The 21,519-nt window shown below is 42.3% G+C and overlaps 1 protein-coding gene across 5 annotated transcripts in view; it reads right to left on the reverse strand.

Moving 5' to 3' along the window:
• Positions 1–21,519, reverse strand: part of UTRN (utrophin) — a 560,266-nt gene that overhangs the window by 83,061 nt on the left and 455,686 nt on the right. For all 5 annotated transcript variants that reach the window (XM_074990438.1, XM_074990437.1, XM_074990436.1 and 2 more), the window contains 3 exons: positions 15,743–15,804; positions 13,222–13,296; positions 2,963–3,164 (listed from right to left, as the gene is read on the reverse strand). In XM_074990438.1, the coding sequence (XP_074846539.1) occupies positions 2,963–3,164; positions 13,222–13,296; positions 15,743–15,804 (339 nt within the window). The remainder of the gene's footprint in view (positions 1–2,962; positions 3,165–13,221; positions 13,297–15,742; positions 15,805–21,519) is intronic.

The following is a 21,519-nucleotide window of genomic DNA, read 5'->3' on the forward strand; positions in this document are numbered from 1 at the left end:
AGTTTATCTGCAGGAAGAAAGACTGAAGAAGTGAAAACTCTGCAGCAACCAAAAAAAAAAAAAAAAATATTTGAAAGAATGAGGAAACAAAGGCTGTGGCCACACATGGCCAAAACTGCTGCTAATGGCCAAATCAAAGAATACTAATGAAGCGCTGAATTGAATATTCAGTGCCTCATTAGCATTCGCATGCTGCCAGCCACAGCACTTTGAAAGCACTGCTCTCAAATACGCACGGCTACACGGGGGTCCTTTTCTAAAGGACTCCACACATTTCAAAATCCCCTTTTTCCTCTCAGCTGATAGGAATAAGGCAATTTGAAATGTGCGGGGTCCTTTCGAAAAGGACCCTCATGTAGCTGTGGCCGTCAGCATGCGAATGCTAATGAGACGCTGAATATTCAATTCAGTGCCTCATTAGTATTCTTTGATTTAGCCATTAGTATGGCCATTTTGAAGTTTTTACTAAGTGTAGACGTAGCCTAAGACACATTTGCCAATGTGCTTTCAGAGTGATGGGGTCAGTGGATGAGGGTTTTTGTGGGTAGATGTTGTTATTTTTGCATGGATCCTTGTCTTATCTGTGAATGAAAAGTGAGAGAGAGAGAGAGAGAACACAATACACTTTGCAAAAGGCTCCGGTTTCATTGCTAAAATTGGCATAAACTCACTCCCAAATTTTGTGCATCTGTGAACATTTAAAATGACAATTGAAAGTATGGTTAAAAGTAGACATCACTATTTTCCCTCAAAATTACATATACATAAAAAAAGAGAATCTCATCCTTGTAAGAACTACACACACATAACCAGTTATAACATTCTTAAATAAGAACCTGGAGGAGATGTTCCCTGTCGTAGCCCTAGAATTGTGGAATCAGACACTGGGTAACCTGCTCGAACGTTTCTGAAACACAAGGTGAGTGAGGTAATATCTTTTATTTGACAAACTTCCAAGGCACAAGTTTTTGGAGCTACACAGAATTCTTCAGGTTGGTGAAGGAAGCAGAGTGTCTGAGCTAACTGCAAGTTGGGACAAGATTGTTAAGGAGAAAGGGTAACATATGGTAAGAAGTCACTTGAAATGAAACAGGCAATAGGGGTTTAGATTGCTACGTTAAGGGTCTGAAGTTGGTAGATAAGGACTGACGCATGTTACATATTGTTGAAATGAACCTACTGATTATGGCCACAGGTTTTAATGTCTAGTAGATTTATGAAGGTGTTGTGCAAATGTTTCCTTGAGGACATGTATTGAAAGACCAGAAACAGAGCAATAACTTTGTGGAAAGTGTTCACTCACTTTGTTTCTGACTTCCATCATTTTCCTGTGACTGTTCATTCATAAATATAGTGATAGTCTTGCTTCACCCACATACGTGTTATTAGGGCATTTGATGCAATGAATGAGGAACACCATGTTTTGCATAAGCACATGTAAAATACAAGAATATTGAAAGGTGTGTTGTGTGAGTACTGTTCACTGTAGCTCTAGAAAGAGAACTACACGTTTTGCTGCTTTTCTTCTGACAGGGTCTTGTGCCACTCTGAGATGGTGTGTCCTGGTTTATGAAGACTTTATGTCTGACAATGAGATTGGCAAGGTTTGTGGGGAGGGGAGCTAGGTTGCCTCACAGCCAGAATAGGGGCTTTCCTGAAAGAAATCTTTCAGGATGTTCTCTGTCTCCATGAAATATGTGTTGTAATTATTTGATGAGGGCCACATAGGTTCCAGTGTGAGATGGCAGGTGACAATCATGGGAAGGGCAGCCAGTGGTTTTTTTTTTTAACTACAGTGGAAAAAAGGTTCTCCCGGGGGTCTTTGGGTGGCCTTTTCTTCAGTGTAGGAGGGGTGAGAGCTGCCTTTGGCCTCATTGCTGTAGTTATCACAATTAAGGATTATGTGGAGATTTGACTACTATATTGGCTGGGTTCAGGGACTATGTAGCTATCCCCTCAATGGTACAGAGACTGTGATGATGTAGCATCTGTTGACAATTTCAGAGTCATTTTTTTTTCCCTGAGACATTTGATGTTATGATCCGGTGTGTGGTTTTGGTATTTGGGATACAGACAATCAGATTCTTATTTTTGTCAGGGGGACGTGCTGAATGTAGCTGGTGTAACCTTTGTTGTGGAAATTCCTTAAGGAGGAAGCAGCAGCAGCAGAATCCTCCTCCTCATTACTGTATTATCTTGTTCTGTGGCTGGGCAGAATCAGCCCACTGGAGAGTTCAGATCTTCACTTTGAATTAAGGGTAGCCTGGATAGATTGACGTTGTTAGGGTGGTGTTCTGTGTCCATGTGATGGGTCATGGTATCTTGGTATCTATGGGAGTTGATGTTCAGTTGGCTGTGGAATTATAGGTAGATCTGAGTTTTGGGCTGGATGGCTGTCATCAAGATTTTTGGATAGCTGCTTTGGATTTTTTAAAATTTGGAATGGATGCTATGGAGGTTGCAATGTGCTCTATATCCCGCACAGTAATTCCAACTGTCAAATGAATGACACACCTCTTTCAACATTTTTGTGCTTCCTGAGTAGCATATGTAGCTTTAGCATACATATATACAAAAACTGTCTATAAAAGTATTTATTTTTATATGTGGTTGAATTCCAGGAATTTTCAGTAGGTGGAATAAGAAACTGGCCATTTCAAGTACCCATACTGTCACCAGTGATGCACCCTGAAACTTTATGAATAGGGACAAAAGCGTGTTTTTCACTGAAGCGTTGACTGAAGTTTTGCGATCACAGCTTGTCTCTTCCCACACCTCCCTTCCCAAAGCAGAAAAAAAAGAAAAGATAAGGTGAAGCAAGAGTGCTGCACTCTAATACATTCCCTTTTACACACATCATCCCAAATACAATCCCATGGGACTCACTGTAAGCGTGGCATACATTTTGTGCGCTGCATGGAAACAATGAGCTACATGCTGTAAATAGGAACATATTACTTACGTATCATACACGTTGAGCAGCCAGTTGAGACACATATCGACACAAAGAGGAACATTCACCAAGTCCTTGTGCTTCTCCTCAAGTCCACTGTAAGCAGTAGTGAGACAACTGATCACATCCTGGACACAGAGGAGCTGGTCATTTTGGCTCAATTTGTGCTGTTTGAAAACTTCATTTGTTGTGTTCAAATCCAACAGGTCCACTAATAACATAACAAAAAAACCACAAGAGAGACATTAGTAACCAGTGCAAGGAAAGATAATGGAGTAAATAATTAAGGAATCCATCTGTAAACATCTGGAAGATAATAAGGTGATATATAACTGTCAGCATGGATTTATCAGGAACAAATCAGGTCGAGTCAACCTGATAGCTTTATTTGGTAGGGTAACACACCTTGTGGATAAAGGGAAAATGGTGGACATGGTATACCTAGACTTTAGTAAAGCAGTTGATACAGTATCACATGACCTTCTGATCAGTAAACTAAGGAACTGCAACCTAGCTGGGGCTACTGTCAGGTCGGTGCATAACTAATTAGATAACCATTCAGAGAGTAACAGCAACAAAGGGTCCTGTGGCACCTTATAGACTAACAGAAAAGTTTTGAGCATGAGCTTTCGTGAGCACAGACTCACTTCATCAGATGCTGGTCTTGGAAATCTGCAGGGCCAGGTATAAATAAGCCAGAGCAAGGGTGGGGATAACAAGGGGATTGTTATCCCCACCCTTGCTCTGGCTTATTTATACCTGGCCCTGCAGATTTCCAAGACCAGCATCTGATGAAGTGAGTCTGTGCTCACGAAAGCTCATGCTCAAAACTTTTCTGTTAGTCTATAAGGTGTCACAGGACCCTTCGTTGCTGTTACAGATCCAGACTAACACGCCTACCCCTCCGATACTTGACATTCAGAGAGTAGTTAGTAATGGTTCATAGCCAGGCTGGAATAACAAGTGGGGTTCTGCAGGGTTCAGTTCTGGAGCTAGTTCTGTTCAATATCTTCATCAGTGACTTAGATAATTGCATAGAGAGTACGCTTACCAAGTTTGCAGATGATACCAAGTTGGAAGGGGGTACAAGTGCTTTGGAGGATAGGGTCAGAATTCAAAAAGATCTGGACAAGGAAGAGGGAGAAAAACTATTCTCCTTGTCCTCTGAAAACAGGGCAAAAAAAAAAAAAGGGGGCTTAAAATGCACCAAGGAAGGTTCAGATTGGACATCAGGAAAAAGTTTCCTGCTAGGGTGCTTAATTACTGGAATAAATTGCCTAGAGTGGTTAGAGAATCTCCAATCACCAGAGGTATTTAAGAACAGGTTAGATAAATATCTAATGGGGATGATATAGATGTTGCTTGGTCCTGCCATGAGGACAGGGAACTGGACTTTATGACCTCCCTTCCAGTTCTAGTATTCTATGATCCTATAACTGTGTCTCCTGAATCCTCCTGCCACTATAGCAGTATGTACAGGCAGGTTAGCTGACGCAATGCCTTAACCATACTAACACTGGTGAAGCACCCCTCTCTATTAAGCAGGAATCTGTAGCTCTGGGTGTGTTTGCTTTGTTTCTTCCCTGCGTTAATTAGATTTATTTAATCTCAAACAACAACAGAAAAATTAACCTACTCAGCAAAGGTGGTTTAAAACAATTGATGAGAGCTGTGTCAGATATGAATTCTGCCTTCAGATGCAGAATTGATGGGATTCCACTCATTTTACTAAGCGATTTCTTTACGACTCAGAGGGCAGAATCAGGCCTCGATTATAGAGACGGTAAAATTAACACTGAATGGCTCCCAATGTAAAGCAATGCAAATTCTTTGATAGCAATGTTTCACAGTAATGTGAATTAAGGACACAGTGAAGACTGATTAACTGAACAGAAGATGAAGAAAAATGAAAATTTAACAGAAACTAATGGGAAGCAGCTTGGTGTGCTTTTCCAGGAAAAACAAGTAATTTTCATCCTATGCTTTTATCCTATTAGTCAAGGTGATAACATGCATAATTATACATCAGCAGCAGCACCCTTCCTAAAAGGATGCACTATTACTATGAATTTCTGATGAATAACAAGGAGTGGGTGCTGACATCAAAAAGCACACTCAAATGTAATAGTGATCATGAAAATCTAATTATCGTGCTGGATGATGAGAAAGAAAAGAAGGTTATTATTGAATTTTCCAAGTCAGTTTATGTAATGAAATGAGGCATATCTTTGCATAAAAGAAGGAAGGGCAGTGTAAGTCAAACGGTGGCATAATTCTTAGTGACATCTTTGACTAGACAAGTTGGAATTTTAGCAGGAAGCAATGGCAGTTTCCTGGCACCTTTTTGCATAGTAACTACAGTATCTATAGTATGAATTTGAAACAATCATCCAGAGCTGTTTCTTCGTTATCAGAGTTAATTGTGCATTAAACAGTATAAAAGTCATTTTTCTGTGGAAATAGGTTTTGACAGGTCTAGCCTGAGTTATAAATTGCCATATATCAGTATAAAATAAGGACCGCAGAAGGGCAAAAGTCTTTGTGCAGCAGCGCAGGATGCAAAATCAGACTGGTTCAGCATGGTCTGTAAAATGAGATACATAGGAAAAAGACAAGGTAATGGCATAAACTAAAATGTTACTGGATGTCTAGCTATCTTCCTTCTGTATATGAGCAATTCCATTGAACTTCAATGCTTTTGTCTACTACACGGGAGGAGATCCACTGTTTAAAGAAGGCTACATGTACATAGGCTGGATAGGGGAGGACTAACTATAGCAAACTATTTTTGGAATGGTAGCTGTAGCTGCTACTATGCTTTGCCATAACACTGTAACATTTTACTGTACTTGGAATGAGTGTAATATCCCAAGACCCAAAATGGAACACAGGAAAATCAGAGTTCTAAAAACTCAAAGGCACACAATGAAATGTAGAATTTCTGATTTCATATTTTGGAAAGTGGATGCAAGCCTATAAAGTACTAACAATCTTCACGCATGTCGAGTCCAAGTAGGTTTTAAGAGTATGTCGTTTTTTTACACTCCCGATGTGTTAAGTACAAGAGGGAACTCAGATTTGTATGATTGCCATAAGTGGCATCTTTATCAATCGTTTTACTATTCTGTTGGTAACTGCAGCTTCCCCAGTATTAGAACTAAGTTTCTTCATCCTTGTTAGTGTATTTAATTAAAGAAATGGGATCTGGCCACTGCCCTCCTTTGAATGCTAAAAAAGGAAGTAATGCGGTGTCTGGAACTGGATGTTACTACAGTGGCCTTTGCAATGGAAACCTTTGCCTAAGTAGATACTGGAGCTACTCTGCTGACTTTAGGACTTGATGTATTATGCTTATGAAGATCTTCTAACAGCAGTACTTAAGGTGCTGGAGGAATTCATCTTTATACTTCAGAATTCCTAGAGGAATTGAACACACTTTAAGGACAGTTTATTTAAAGCACTAAAAGGAAATATTCTTTTTATAGTTATGTAAATTAAGCTAATAAACCAACAGAAGTTTAATCAAACTTCATGTCTTGTATAACACGATTGCATGTGGCGTATAGCGCAAAGGAACTTGCTCCATCCCAATGAGCAGTATTGCTCATCTGGTTGGTTGAATCTGGACATAGGAGGTAATCATAGAAAGCAACAAGTTCTGTCCACTGTCAGTAACAGTATACAGAATTCTATAGACTGGTGGACTATTCTGGTATGATAAATCCTATACTGAGGAGGGTATCTTCATACTACATGCACGTTAATTAACTATTCGTATCCAGATGGCGAGAGATTAAAGTAGATGAAGGGGAAATTCCTGGCTTAGAGCCCAAATACACCATCTCTTAGTGCACTTTCTTTATCCAAAGTTTGACTCTTGGCAGATAACTGAAACGTGCTTAAAGACTAATTCACTAGTTCTCTGATGAACTGACATAACGGTCATCGCTTTCATTTTCATAGTGAGATGCTTTCCCAAAAGAAACTAAAAACAGAATTTGTGTCACAGTTCATCATTCAAACTGCTGTACTTGACTGACTCAGGGAGACAAGTAACTGCTAACGCTGAATTCTAAGTTGGTGTAGCTTCAGAGTAACCAGACAAATGCTGCTGTCAAGCTGTGGTGTCAAAAAGACCTTGTAAATGTTAATCCCTTTCTCTCTTGTCTGCACATACACACACCTATCAAGAAGTATGGCCATAAGCCAATAGTTAGTGAATGAGGATAGGAGGAATCGCTAGAGTTAGAATTGATAAATAAGAGCCAGGCCAAGATTGGAGACTAGAGATGACAGATAGTTACCAGGCTAGAATTGTGATGGTGGAGTCACAAATCAAGCTGCAGTCCAAGAATCACCATCATTATCATCAACAACCACGATGGGCTCAGTGCCCGTTGATGTCTGATGCCTCCCTCACTACTTCCTTGCATCTTTCCCTGTCCAGTGCAGAGTGGCTTAGTTGCTGTAGACTAGATCCACACCAATCTCCCATATCATCTACCCATTCTCTGTGATGTCTGCTTCTCCTATTTGAATAATTCATTATGCCAAATACCAGGGTCTTGATTTTTTGCTTGTTGTTCATTCTGCAAATATGCCCAAATAGCTGTAGCTTCTGTTATATAACCTTCTGCAGTAGGTTCTCTTTTGGCTGTATCTTCCGATATAATCCCTCAATGGTGAACTTCTGTATCTATCCTATCCTCAGGATCTTTCTGTAACAACTCCTCTTGAATGCCAATATCCTTCTCTTTGAATCTTTCATTATCACCCGTGTCTCACATCCGTACAACATGCTGCTGAATATGCACGTTTTCAAGATGCTCATCTTTGTTCCCAAGCTAATCGCTTTGCTTTTCCAAATCTTATCCGGCGCCTTCAAACTAGCTCCTGCTTTCCCTATTCTAGTCGCTACTTCCTTCTTCCAGTCTAGAACATATGGTATGAAGCCTCTAGGGGTTCTACGACAGTCCCAAGTCTGGATGCAGGAGGAGGGTTGGTCAGATGAGCATTGATGCACTGATTGTGAAACAACAATATGAATGAAATCTGATGCCAGTACGACTAGCTAAGGAAATAGGAAGGAAGAGCAATGCAGATGGGATCGAACTAGAGAATGTAAAGAAGTTCACATATCTGGGGAGCAACATAACATAATGGTCCAAGAATGGATATCAGAAAAGATGCAGTCTGGAGTCACAGGAGGCCAAAACTCTATATTGCTGCCCAGATAAATTCATGGAGCACCCTTAATTGTTGTTAAATGGTGTACTTTCCCTTGTCAGCCCCTGTGGGTCCCTGCACTTCCTGGAGGTTCTTTTTTGTGCCTCAGAGACTCACAGAGATTCCTTATCTGCCCAGGCCTTCCAGAGGCAGGTGTCTCCACTTAGTGAACTATCCTCATCATAGGCAAGTCCAGAATGGGGAGGATAAAGCCAGTCCCCTTGCAGGCCTGCGCCTGCTCCAGTAGAGTAACCCTATGGGGAAAGGTGGGGGTAGTCCAGACCCGCCCTCTACCCTGGACTCCGGCCCAGGTCCCTAAGAGGACAAGAAGCAGCTGGCAGGGCCTTCACACCTGCGCCGATGCAGCAAACTCACCCTGGTCCACTTCACCCACCACTTCCCCATGGTACCTTCTCACTCTGTTCCTGTTTCTGCTCTGTATCTGCTCTGCTCCTGTTCTCCGGTGCACCTTCCAAAACCTTTCCCTCTGCTACCAGGTGGGGAGCCTTTTATAGGGAGTGCAGGGCCTCAGCTGACCATGAGCGCTAATTAGACTCGGCTGTGGCTGATTCCTAACAAGGCCCCAGCTGCCTGCCCCAATTAGGCTCACTCAGGGAACAGGAAGGCACTAGCCCACCAACCAGCACACCTGCCTTCTAGCAGGCTCCTGCAGCCTACAGGCAGTGGTCTGCCACACTGGACAATCAGATGGCCACAGGGCACTGTACTCAGGGCCCTTTGGGCAATACTTCCAGTGGTGCCTAGCCTCCAGTGTGCTCCTTGGATGAGCCTCTGTATGCACTCCCAATTGTGTGTGGGAACATCAGTGTCCCAGCTCTGCAGGCTATTACGCTTTATTTTAAAATTGCCTACTGAGGCACAGTGACAGAACTGCAGTTTTCCTTTCTTTTTCTAGAAAGCTTTGTTTCTGGCTAGTAGTGGCAAAATTATTTCCTCTGAATTGAGCTCAGGCATGCAGTACAATAATAAAAAAATACAGGGCCCACTCCCTGACTGGGTCATCTCAGTAGTACTGCAATGGCACAACAGCCCTTTTCCCAACGTCCAACATAAAAACTCAATCAAAATGCTTCTCAAAAGAACAAAAAATTCTTTCTTCTCAATGGTCCACTTTTTTAACACAACAGCAGCACATAAAAAAAACCAAAAAAACAGTTAGGGGACAATTTTGTGACGTGCTCTAATCAGATCCATGTGAATGACCTAAATCGGTTGAGTGGACATATATTATAAACAGCAGCCCAGCTTCTGGATTCCAGCAGTAGTTTGCTTTAAGGCGGCAAACAGAGACCAAAAACTACAAGATCCGTACCAAATATTCATAAACCTAAATTAGCCACCAGGAGAAATAAAAAAACAAATCGACAGGGCCAGACAAATACCCAGAGACCAGCTACTCCAAGATAGGCCCAAAAAAGCCAAGAACAGAACACACTGGTCATCACCTACAGCCCCCAACTCAAACCACTGCAATGCATTATTAAAGACCTACAACCTATCCTTAATCAGCATGCCACACTCCCGAAGGCCCTAGGTGACAGGCCTGTTCTCTCTTACAGACAACCTCCCAACCTTATGAGGACTCTCACCAACAGCCACAGTCTGTACCACAGGAACACCAGTCCTGAGGCTTTTCCTTGCAACAAAGCCTGCTGCCGGCTTTGTCCACATATCTATTCTGCAGATACCATCATGGACCTAACCAGGTTAGTCACAGAATCACAGGCACATTCTCATGTTCCTCAACTAACATCATTTATGCCATCATGTGCCAACAATGCCCAGATGCTTTGTATATTGGACAGACTTCAAACTCTCTCAGACAAAGAGTTAATGGGCACAAGACAGACATCAAAACATTCCTGATCCACAAACCAGTTAGTCTACATTTTAACGGAGCAGGCCATACAGTTAATGACTTAACAGTTTGCGTCTCATTGAAGAAGAATTTTTACACTGCTTTGGAAAGAGAGACTGCTGAACTCTCTTTCATATTCAAATTTGACACATTAACACTTGGCTTGAACCGGGATGCAAATTTTCTGGGACACTGAAGGGGTTCTTTTGCATACTTGGCTTAATCTAATTCTTGACCCCCACCCCTCTGCTCTTTGATTTGCTCACCTTCATAGTTTTTTTTTTCTGATTTGTCAACCTGGATTACTATTTTTGGTTCTGTGCGCCTTAAATATTGAGTCTGTTGTGATATGGCTATGGTCTGAAGAAGTGGGTCTGTCCCACAAAAGCTCACCTATTAATTATTTTGTTAGTCTTTAAAGTGCTACTTTACTATCAAAACAAAAAAGCAGTAAATAGACTAGCATGGCTTTCTCTCTGTTACTAAACAGATACGTGTTTCTCTGAGATCCACATGCCTCCTGAGTTCTTCTACATTAAATAAATCAATGTTCCAAAACACGTGTACCATTAAGTTAGCATATTTCTCTGAATGCCTTGTCTTTCTTCAGCTTGACAGCTACATTCTCACACAGGAGACATGGAGACAGGACTTCTATTCATGGCTCTGCTGTTAGTCAGCTGGCTGACTGCAGGCAAATCACTACACTTATCTTTGCCTCATTTACCTTATTAGTAAAAGGGCAGCAATACTCACAAAAGTGCTTTGAGTACTAAGTGCTGTTATCACTGCATCTCCCCATTTTATCGGGGAAGGGTGTAGGGAAGAGAAGGGGGTTCTTTGCTAAAGCTTGCTAAAAGCACTAAGAATTAAGATGGATAGATAGTGTTTCCACCTCAGTTTTGCAGAGGTCAGGCTGAAAGACAGAGCTGCATTTGGATTTTTTTGAGACAAGCTACGTAAAGAGAAATTTTTCAGTTTAGTTTAGTCATTTGTAGTCATTTTGCCCTTCATTATTGTGTGGAGATTTGTACTAACCAGTCAGCTGGACACTGGATATGCTGCTAAAGCGAGAAAGTTGGAATAAAAATAAGTGCTACCACTCACCAACTGAGCAGAATCTGAATAGTCTTTTTACAGCTATCACATTTTAATTTCTCCTCCTACTGAGAGCTGCCTTTTAAATGGCTGTTATAACCCCTCTACCCAGAAGCTCCCAAAATGAAGGCCTTGTGGGTGTCCTGTTGTTAGAGGTGGGGAAACCAGCCTGCTCTGTTGGTGAATTTGCAACCAATTGCTTGTTCCCTTTGTATTTCAGGCTGACTTTGCTTTCCTCACACTTCATCCCACATACTCAACAGGTTGCTGTACTGTGGGCACTTGATTATTCCATTTATAACACAAAAGTCTGACTCCTGAATTCCAATCAGAGGATCTACAGAAGCCATGCAATATATTAAGCCAATTGTTGCCAAGTTTGTGACAGATCTAAGCCTTAGTCCCTTCAGGTACTACTATTACCCCTTCAGTACCACACACAGGCATGGTTTCCATACCACACCTGGTTATATCCAGTCACTCCCACTTACTGCCTTTTTCCTCTTGAAATTCCTGTGAGGTTTTTTTCCTTTTCCATGTATTTAGTAGCTTTTCCATGCCATTTGTATTCTGTATTTTATTTTTAGCTGCATCTGCCTCAGGCTCTTCCTCATTTTCTCATCCATCTTTTCTCTCCAGTTTCCTCTTCCTTCCCTTGTCCACTTCCCAATATGCATCTTTCCTGCCCTTCAGCCTGCTCCCTCATATATTTTATTGGGGAAAATCCCACCAAATGACTACCCATCATTTTACTCCACTGGCACCCACCTCCCTAACAGCAACAGACCACAGGCCAGTGGCAAGTTAACTCTGCCCAAGCAATATTTTTCTGTTTTTCCTTACCCTGACTATTCATAAGAGTTCAGGAGGAAATGCTGAGGAAAAGGATGAATCTCAAAGACAACTAACAGCAATGAAGGGTCCTGTGGCACCTTATAGACTAACAGAAAAGTTTAGAGCATGAGCTTTCGTGAGTTAACTCACTTCTTCAGATCTGAAGAAGTGAGTTAACTCACGAAAGCTCATGCTCTAAAATTTTCTGTTAGTCTATAAGGTGCCACAGGACCCTTCGTTGCTGCTACAGATCCAGACTAACACGGCTACCCCTCTGATAAAAGACAACTAAGGCTCTTAGCAGGCCTCTCAGATGAGAATTTGCGGTCTCTCATTTCTGAGAATGAATAAGCAACTGACAGCTCCGAATCAGGGGGACAGCTCGAAAAATCAACCAAAAATCCCCAGATATGCTACTTCTAAGGCTACCAAAATTATGGGCACAGTACAACAATGAAACAACAGTAAAGGACTTCTCAAAATACCATGCAATATGGAGCATGCGCAAAGTACTTCTGCTCTCTTGATTCTGCAGAAAAAAGTACTATATAAACTGAAAACGATTGTCATTAGTAGTATATTTGTTTTCTGCAAGAATTGTTTGTGTGTAAGGAAAGTTTATGGCAAACCCATCTAATGAAGCAGGAAACCAGTCTCAAGTAAACTTACAGACATGAAGCTCTTTACCCAGCACCCCAACTCTAAGCAGTTTACATCTATCTCTAGCTGCATTTCCTTCAATATGGCCATTTTTCTTAAGAAAAAATATTTTTGTATTAACAGTTATAAAAAAAAAACAGTTGAGAAAAATGCCATCACTCTCTCTCATATAGTCTAATATTGGACCTGATGAGCAGAACTGAGCTTCTTAACAAGAATCATTTCCTCCTGCAGAGTATCAGTTCACACTATGGTTTGTATGCGGTGCACATTTTGAATTTTTTTTCCCATTTGTGTTCTAAAAAATAACCAGAGAAGACAGCACATTAGCTTAGCTCATTCCATTGCCTTCCTCTGTACTCAAGAACTTTATTAATTCATAGCAGTGACATGGGCCAGGGGCAATTAATGTCACTTCGTGGTATGAATGACAAATTGTGAAGGAGACATCTGACACACACACCCCAACACACACATACACCTTTTTTATTGCTGTTATTGTCTTTAGGATCAGGTCCACCCTCCTTCCCCAAATACTGTGCAAACTGGTTATTTTGAAGGATAAACTTACAGCATAATGCTTTTTGCAGTCTTCGGATTTTGATGGCTGTACGGTATGCAGAGAAACGGACGTTGTTCAAGTCAGCTGAAATATTACAGAGCAGAAAATAAGTTGTTTCTAAATCAGCACCAATACCTAGAAATCAACAAGACTTCCTTGACACAATTTCCTAAATCCTTCTGATCAGTAAAATTTGAGGTTAATTTCATTTGACAAAGCTGCAGAAGAAGAGGGAATACAATATTTCAAAACAAGATACAGGTTGAACCTCTAAAATGTGGGACATTCTGGTCCACAGAACCAGAGAGACCCAGCAGCCAGAAGTGGGGGGTCAGCTGAGATTCCAGAGGCCAGAAGCCTTGGTCTAGAGTGGGCAGCCAGAGATAGTCTGGTGACAGGGGGACTAGTAGTGGCTGGGGAACCATGGACTGCCCTTGGCCAGGAAGCTGGTGGCCTGCAGCCCAGGCTTGGTATGTGGGGCCAGGAAAACTGCAGACAAGGACAGGAAGCTGCAGACAGTAGCCAGGGCTGGTGGCCAGGAGTGGGCCAGTGGCCATGAGGGGAGCCCAAAGGACATTGACCCCTCTTGGTCTGGCATTGCTCAGACCTCAAGGATGCCAAAAAAGGGAGGTGCAACCTGTATGAAAACCACCATAGATTTAGGACCTGGTCTAAATCCCCTTACAGTCAACAGAAGGACTTCCCCTTAACTTCAGCGTGTCAGTCCCTTAGATGTTACTACACTGGCAACAGTGTCCCAAGTATTTTCCAGGAAAGTACAAGGTCAAAGATCTCACAATCTAAAAACAGACAATGTACAGAAGAAGGATAAGGGGATATGATGCAACACAGGGTATAGAGATTGAGTGGTGAAGTTTAGCAAGAGACTTACTAGCTATGGTTTCTTTAATGTCATAATTTTATAAACTCTGAGACAAACATATATAGATGGATGGAAAGACAGATGAAAAGTCAGAAAGAAATATATACTATCCATTTGATAAACCCTGAAATATAGCTGTATTTTTTTCCCTGTTCAATAACATTTTATCCTTGCATTCCTCAGACAGGGGGCATTTCATACTAAATGCAGGTGTTTACATTGGCAAGCTGCCAAACCAGCCTTGCTATAGTACAATAAACTAGTTTTTATTGCTCTGAGAGATTGCGAAACATAGCATTCTATAGACTATGCATGCTTACTTTAATGCACAGGGAGCCTGAATCCTATGATCACTTGAGGATAGCGATATAATTGCTACTGAAAATTATACAGATGGATAAATAAAGACCACTATATTGAAAGGTAAGTTCACAAAACCATTCTATTGAATTACAGTTGTTTACTGAATAACAATGGCTCAATGCCTGCATGGTGGCCAGTTTCAAGTGGAGCGCCCCACAGATCATTTCTGGGGCTGCCACTGTTCAACATCTTTATCAATGACCTGGATGAGGGGATGAATTGCACCCTCAGCAAATCTGGAATTGACACTAAGACGGGGGATAGATACATTGGAGGGCAGAGATGGGGTCCAGAGTGACCGTGATAAATTGAATCAAAAGTAATCTGACGAAGTTCAACAAGGACAAGGGCAGAGTCCTGCACCTGAGACAGAAGAATCCCTAGCATTGTTACAGGCTGGGGGCCGACTGGTTAAGTAGTAGTACAGCAGAAAAGGACCCAGGGATTACAGTGGATGAGAGGCTGGATATGAGTCAACAGTGTGCCCTTGTAGCCAAGAAGGCTGATGGCATATTGGGGTTCATTAGAAGGAACATTTCCAGCAGATTTAGAGAAGTTACTACTCCTCTCTATTTGGCGTTCGTAGGGCCACATCTGGAGTATTGTGTCCAGTTCTGCACCACCCCTCCCATATAGAAAGGATGTGGATGCATTGGAGCAGGTCCAGTGGAGGGCAATGAAAATGATTAGGGGTCTGGAGCACATGACCTATGAGGAGAGGCTGAGGGATTTGGGCTTATTTAGTTCGCAGAAGAGTGAGGGGTGATTTGATAGCACCCTTCCACTTCCTGAAAGGGGGCTCTAAAGGGGATGGAGAAAGGCTGTTCTCAGTAGTGACAGACGGCAGAACAAGGAGCAATTGTCTCAATTTGCAGTGGGAGTAGGCTGGATATTAGGAAAAACTATTCCACCGGGAGAGTGGTGAAGCACTGGAATGCATTACCTAGAGAGGTGGTAGAATCTCCATCCCTAGAGATTTTTAAGTCCTGGCTTGACAAAGTCCTGGCTGGAATGATTTAGTTGGGGTTGATCCTGCTTGAAGCAGGAGGCTGGACTCGATGACCTCCTGAGGTCCCTTCCAGCCCTAGGATTCTAAGATTCTAATACAGATTGCGTGATTACAATATCAAGTACAACAAAACTGGGTAGCCTATTCTCTCTGCCCTGCAGAGGACTGGCTCAGGCCCCACCTGCACCTGAACATTGCTCTGCACCCCTTAGGGAAGCACACCCCAAAGTTAGACTGGCTCCATAAAATTGTTTATGTAAAGGAAGTGTACTTACCTAGGGACTGGAAGAGCTCAGACATTTTGGGATGATCCCAACAGGTTGTTTGTGTCTGGTGACTGTAAGAGAAGGAGAAATGCAAAGATTGAGACAAAAAGATGAAAAGAAAAGACATTCTGAGCCACATACAGATTCAACCCTTTGCTTATATGTAAAAAAAAAGAAAAATCCCTTCACTTTTACATAACAAACAACAAGATTTATCACGCAATTGCTTGAAGCATTCAGTCCTATAACTCAGCAGATAATTATCCCATATTTAGCACCCACTACAATGATTTACTTCTTATCCTTTTTCAGTTCTGCTTTTGTTTGCTCTCTCTCTTAGTATAAATTGGAAACTGATTCTGAAACCAAGGTGACAACTTATAAGGTAAAGATGCAAATTCCCTGCAGGTCTCAGCATGCTAATCCCATTTTTAAGTGATTTTTGTTTTAACAAAAGAGAGGCTTTTATTTCATAGTCTTCATTATATATTTGCAACTACTCAATATCAGTGATCTTATGACTTATCCATAACACTTTTAATAATAATAAACTTTCCCTCCTGCAAACCTATTGCTGCCGGATATCACAGGATGACTTTCTACATTTATGCTCTCAAAACATAGAGATACAATGGGTACCACCATTTAACAGCATGGTTAATCTATCAAACTCTCACAAAGCTTTAGGGATAAAATGCAGCTTATTTCATGCTTAATGAAATCACCTTTTTTCTCACCAGTGATGTTTTTTCTCTATTTTGGCATATCAATTGTTGGAAAGATTAAAATACATTCATGCTACACACAGATATTTAAACTTAAAGCAGATTAATTAGACAATTATATGTGGGGTGTTATACTGAAAAGACCACAACATTGCTGCTCCGAATTAACAAGTTAGTACTGTGAATGATATTATCACAGGTTAGCAAATTAAGTTATATTTAAAGAAACAGAAAAAGCTACTGTCTTTAATCTCTGTTTTTATTTGAACTTGTCAGCAAGCAGAGATAGAGATAAGCATAAACACATTTTCATAAAATTACTTAATTTCTGAATGAACAGATATGTGTGTGAAAATGTGCTTATTGTTGCTTTATTAATTGGGGAGATTAATTTGAGTACTCTCTGTATATTTATCGCACATTAAAAAGGAATATTTGTTTGAACTCGTCGGTAAGCAAACAGACAAGCATAAGTAAATGTACAGTACAAAATATTTAGAACAAATGTTATGTGACTACATTTGATCTTAACTTTGTTTTTTAAAGAGTCTCTGCCTATTGTATTTTGATGGCAGAAGGTTTCTAGCATATTATAACAAAACAAGGTTGCATGGTACTGGGACGTGATTTACCAAAGATGTAAGATGTGGGGTCTGCAGAGAGTGCAGGGAAAAGGGAGAAAACAGGAAGTGAGTAAAGGTGTGATAAGCATCCAGAGGTTCAGATATTTTAAAAGAATGTTTAGACTGAAAGTCTCATGAAAATAAACTTCCTTGGGACATTTCTGACATTCAGAAGAGCAGGGATTTCTTATAAAAGAGTCTCCAAATATTTTAGAACCTTAAAGCAGAGAAAGTTTGTTTCAAACTTGTCTGTCAAAACTTCCTCAGCAGAGGGAGGCACAGAGTTTTCCCATAAACTGATGCTTTGAAACCCGAATTACAAGATATTTTGCCATTGAACTCAGTGGGCCATTTCCTCCTCAAGTATAAATGAGCGTACCTCCAGACAGCAGCTGAAGATCTGGTCCAGTAATATCTTCAACAAGACTACAAAGAAGCATTTGTTCTCTTTTACTCAGTATTTCTAGCCACACACTTGAAGGCACAAAATAACAGCATGCCCAGGTGACAGGATTCTACCCAACTATGCATGAACCAGCCTCTTTTGTTAAACCTGAACCCAGGAAACAACTTGAAGCATCTACTTGTATCATCACTATTTAAGAAACAGCAAGAAGTCCTGTGGCACCTTACAGACTAACAGATATTTTGGAGCATAAGCTGTCATGGGTGAAGACCCGCTCTATTAGATACATGTGGCGGGGGCGGGGAGTCAGAGGAGGGTTTAAAGAGGGAGTCTCAGTCAAAGGGAGGGCCAGAGCTGACAAGGTCTATTCAGTCAGGGTGGATGTGGCCCATCATCAGCAATTAACGTGGAGTTGTGAACATCAGGAGCAGAGAAACTGCTTGTGTAATGGGCCAACCACTCCTAGTCTCTGTTGAATCCTTGGTTGATGGAGTCAAATTCGCAAATGAATTGCAGCTCTGAAATTTCTCTTTGCAGTTTATTTTTGAATTTTTGCTGTTGTCGGACTGCTACTTTTATCTGTTACTGAGTGTCCAGGGAGACTGAAGTGTTCTCCTGCAGGTTTTTGTATGTTACCGTTCCGGATGTCTGATTTACGTCCATTTAACCTTTTGCGTAGAGACTGTCCAGTTTGGCCAATGTAAATAGCAGTGGGGCATGGCTGGCACATGATGGCATATGTTATATTAGTTAGGTGTGCAGGTGAAAGAGCCTCTAATGGCGTGCTTGAAGTTAGGTCCTGTGATGATATCACTGGTGTAGTAAATATGTGGGAAGAGTTCTCAGCGAGGTTTGTTGCAAGGATTGGTTCCAGCTTTAGAGTTACTGCATTGTGGTCTATAGTTTCTGGTGAGAATTTGTTTAAGGTTGGCAGGATGTCTGTAGGGGAGGATGGGCCAGTCTTCCAAGGTCTGTGAGAGTGAAGGATAGTTGTCCAGGATGGGTCATAGATCACTGATGATGTGCTGGAGAGGCTTTAGCTGGGGGCTGTATGTGATGAACAGTGGTGTTCTCTTGTTTCCCTGGTTGGGCCTGTCTTGTAGCAGATGGCTTCTGGGTACCCATCTGGCTCTGTCAATATGTTCCTTCACTTCATTAAGTGGGTACTGTAGCTTCAGGAAAGCTTGGTAAAGGTTTTGTAGATGTTTGTCTCTGCCTGAAGGATTGGAGCAAATGCGGGTGTACCTTAGTGCCGGGCTACATACAATGGATCATGTGGTGTGCTCTGGATGGAAGCTGGAGACATGTAGATAAGCATAGTGGTCCATGGGTTTTCAGCATAGGGTGGTATTGATGTGACCATCACTTATTTGCACAGTAGCATCCAGGAAGTGGATCTCTTGTGCAGACTGGCCCAGGCCGAGGTTGATGGTGGGGTGGAAATTGTTGAAATCACAGTGGAACTCTTCAAGATCCTCTTTCCCCTGGGTCCAGATGATGAAGATGTCATCAGTGTAGTACAAGTAGAGGAGGGGCACTAGGGGACAAGAGATGAGGAAGCACTTTTCCAGGTCAGCCATAAAAATGTTGGCATATTGTGGGGCCATGCAGGTACCCATAGCAGTGCCACTGATTTGAAGGTATAAATTGTCCTCAAATCTGAAATAGTTGTGGGTGAGGACAAAATCATAAAGCTCCGCCACCATCTGTGCCTCAGTCTCGTCAGGGATAACCTTCCTAACAACTTGAAGTCCATCTTCATGTGGGATATTGTAAAGGGCCTGTAACTCGGCTACCTCTCTGATACTATTTAAGAAAGCAGTTAAACATGCTCAAAGTTATTGATACGCTTAAATGTTTTGCTGAATAGGGACAACTTCTTATATTGCAACCTTAGACAGGTAGAAAACCATACTAAACACAAAAAAAATCATGACAGAATAAAAATCTCATAATAAAATCAGGAGAACTGATCACAAAACTAAGTGCATTAATATCCTAGTCTAAAAAATAGCAATAATGACAAAAAGACACATGCCTGGCCAGCAAAGTTTTATAACTTCTAAAAGTAAGACTGAAAATGCCAGTAATGCTTGTTTTTTCTGCAACAGTCACCTGACAGAAGACAGTAGACTTGACATTTATTCATTGTCAGACACAAACTAATAAATCAGCAGTGAAACCAGCCCAAAAAGGAAAAAAAACAAACAAAAAAAAAAAACAAACACACTGCTTCTTGATCCACTGATTGCACATGGCTGTGGTGATTTACTGTGCTGCAGTCTGAATGATTGTAGTGTAGAAAGAAATGAAGATTCCGAAGCCAGGGTAAGAGGTCTGTATAGTCTCAGTAAATGGAAACAGAAAATAACGGGCTACATTAATCACCCAATTAAGAAACCAGATAAAGAAAGGTTATTCACCGTAGTAACGGTGATTCTTCGAGATGTGTCCCCGTGGGTGCTCCACATTAGGTGTCGGGCTCGCCCGGCGCCGCAGATCGGATCTTCCAAGCAGTTTCTGCCGGACCGCGCATGCGCCGGTGCGCGCCGCTCCCTTGCGCGCTCCTGGCCACGTGCGCGATCCGGTCCCTGCCAGTTCCTTGACCAACCGCCTCGGATGCTCCTGCAAAACACTAAACAGAGATCTAAAGCGGGGAGGATGGGCGGGTAGTGGAGCACCCACGGGGACACATCTCGAAGAACCACCGTTACTACGGTGAGTAACCTTTTTTTCTTCTTCGAGTGTCCCCGTGGGTGCTCCACATTAGGCGACTACCCAGCAGTAACCCAAGATAGGAGGTGGGTAATCGGATTATGTGCAGCTTGTCCCCGAGAGGACCGCTGTCGAGAGATGGGTATCCTCTTGGAATACCCTGTGAAGGGTGTAATGTTTGGCGAAGGTGTCATAGGATGACCAGGTCGTCGCTCTGCAAATGTCTTTTAGCGCAACGCCCTTGAAAAAGGCTGTTGATGCCGCCACCGCCCTAGTGGAATGAGCCCTGGGCATGGCCAGTAAAGGAGTCTTTTTGAGTTCGCAGCACATTTTTATGCAGGATACGATGTGCTTCGAGATTCTCTGCGAAGAGGGACCTTCTCCTTTCGATTTGGGAGCGAGAGAGACTAGGAGTCTATCTGTTTTCCGGAAGGACTTGGTCCTGTCTATATAGAAGGCTAGCGCCCTCCTCACGTCCAGGAGGTGTAGGCGCGCCTCTTTGTTAGAGTTATGAGGCTTTGGATAAAACGAGGGTAAAACAATAGGTTCGTTAATATGAAACTCAGAAGAAACTTTAGGAACAAAGGCTGGATGCAGCCGTACGGTTACCGCCTCCTTGGAAAAAACAGTGCAGGGTGGCGTTGCCATAACTGCTGCAAGCTCGCTCACCCTGTGAGCTGACATGATTGCGAGAAGAAAGGTCGTCTTTATCGTAAGGAGGCGGAGGGAAATCGTGGCCAAAGGCTTGAACGGTGGTCCCGTTAGCGCATTAAGCACCAGGTCCAACTTCCACGAAGGTGGAAGCGGTTTCCAAGGGGGGTATAGGTTTACCAACCTTTTGAGGAACCTGGTAACCATGGGATGGGAGAACACCGTGTGCCCTTCCTCTTCGTGTCTGAACGCCGAAATGGCGGCAAGGTGGACCTTTAACGAGGATAGTGAGAGTCCTCCTCTCTTGAGGTCCAGTAAATACTCTAATATTACAGGTATAGGCACCGAAAGGGGGGCTAGCTGTTTGGTAGAACACCATGCCGTAAAGCGAGTCCACTTCTGCTTGTAGGTCTTCCTGGTGGAAGTCCTCCTGCTACTTTCTAGGGCTTGTTGCACTTCCTCCGTACATGTGCTCTCTAGGGAGCTGAGCCATGGATTAACCATGCTTGTAGTCACAGGCCTTGGGGTTGCGGATGCCCTATGGACCCCTGGGCTTGCGTGAGCAGATCCGGCGCCACCGGAAGGGGCATCGGTGGACGGTCCGACATGCGCAGGAGTAGGGGGAACCATTGCTGTCGATCCCACGTTGGGACTATCAGGATCATT

The sequence above is a fragment of the Carettochelys insculpta genome, chromosome 3, assembly GCF_033958435.1.
Source record: "Carettochelys insculpta isolate YL-2023 chromosome 3, ASM3395843v1, whole genome shotgun sequence".
Lineage (NCBI taxonomy): Eukaryota > Metazoa > Chordata > Testudines > Carettochelyidae > Carettochelys > Carettochelys insculpta.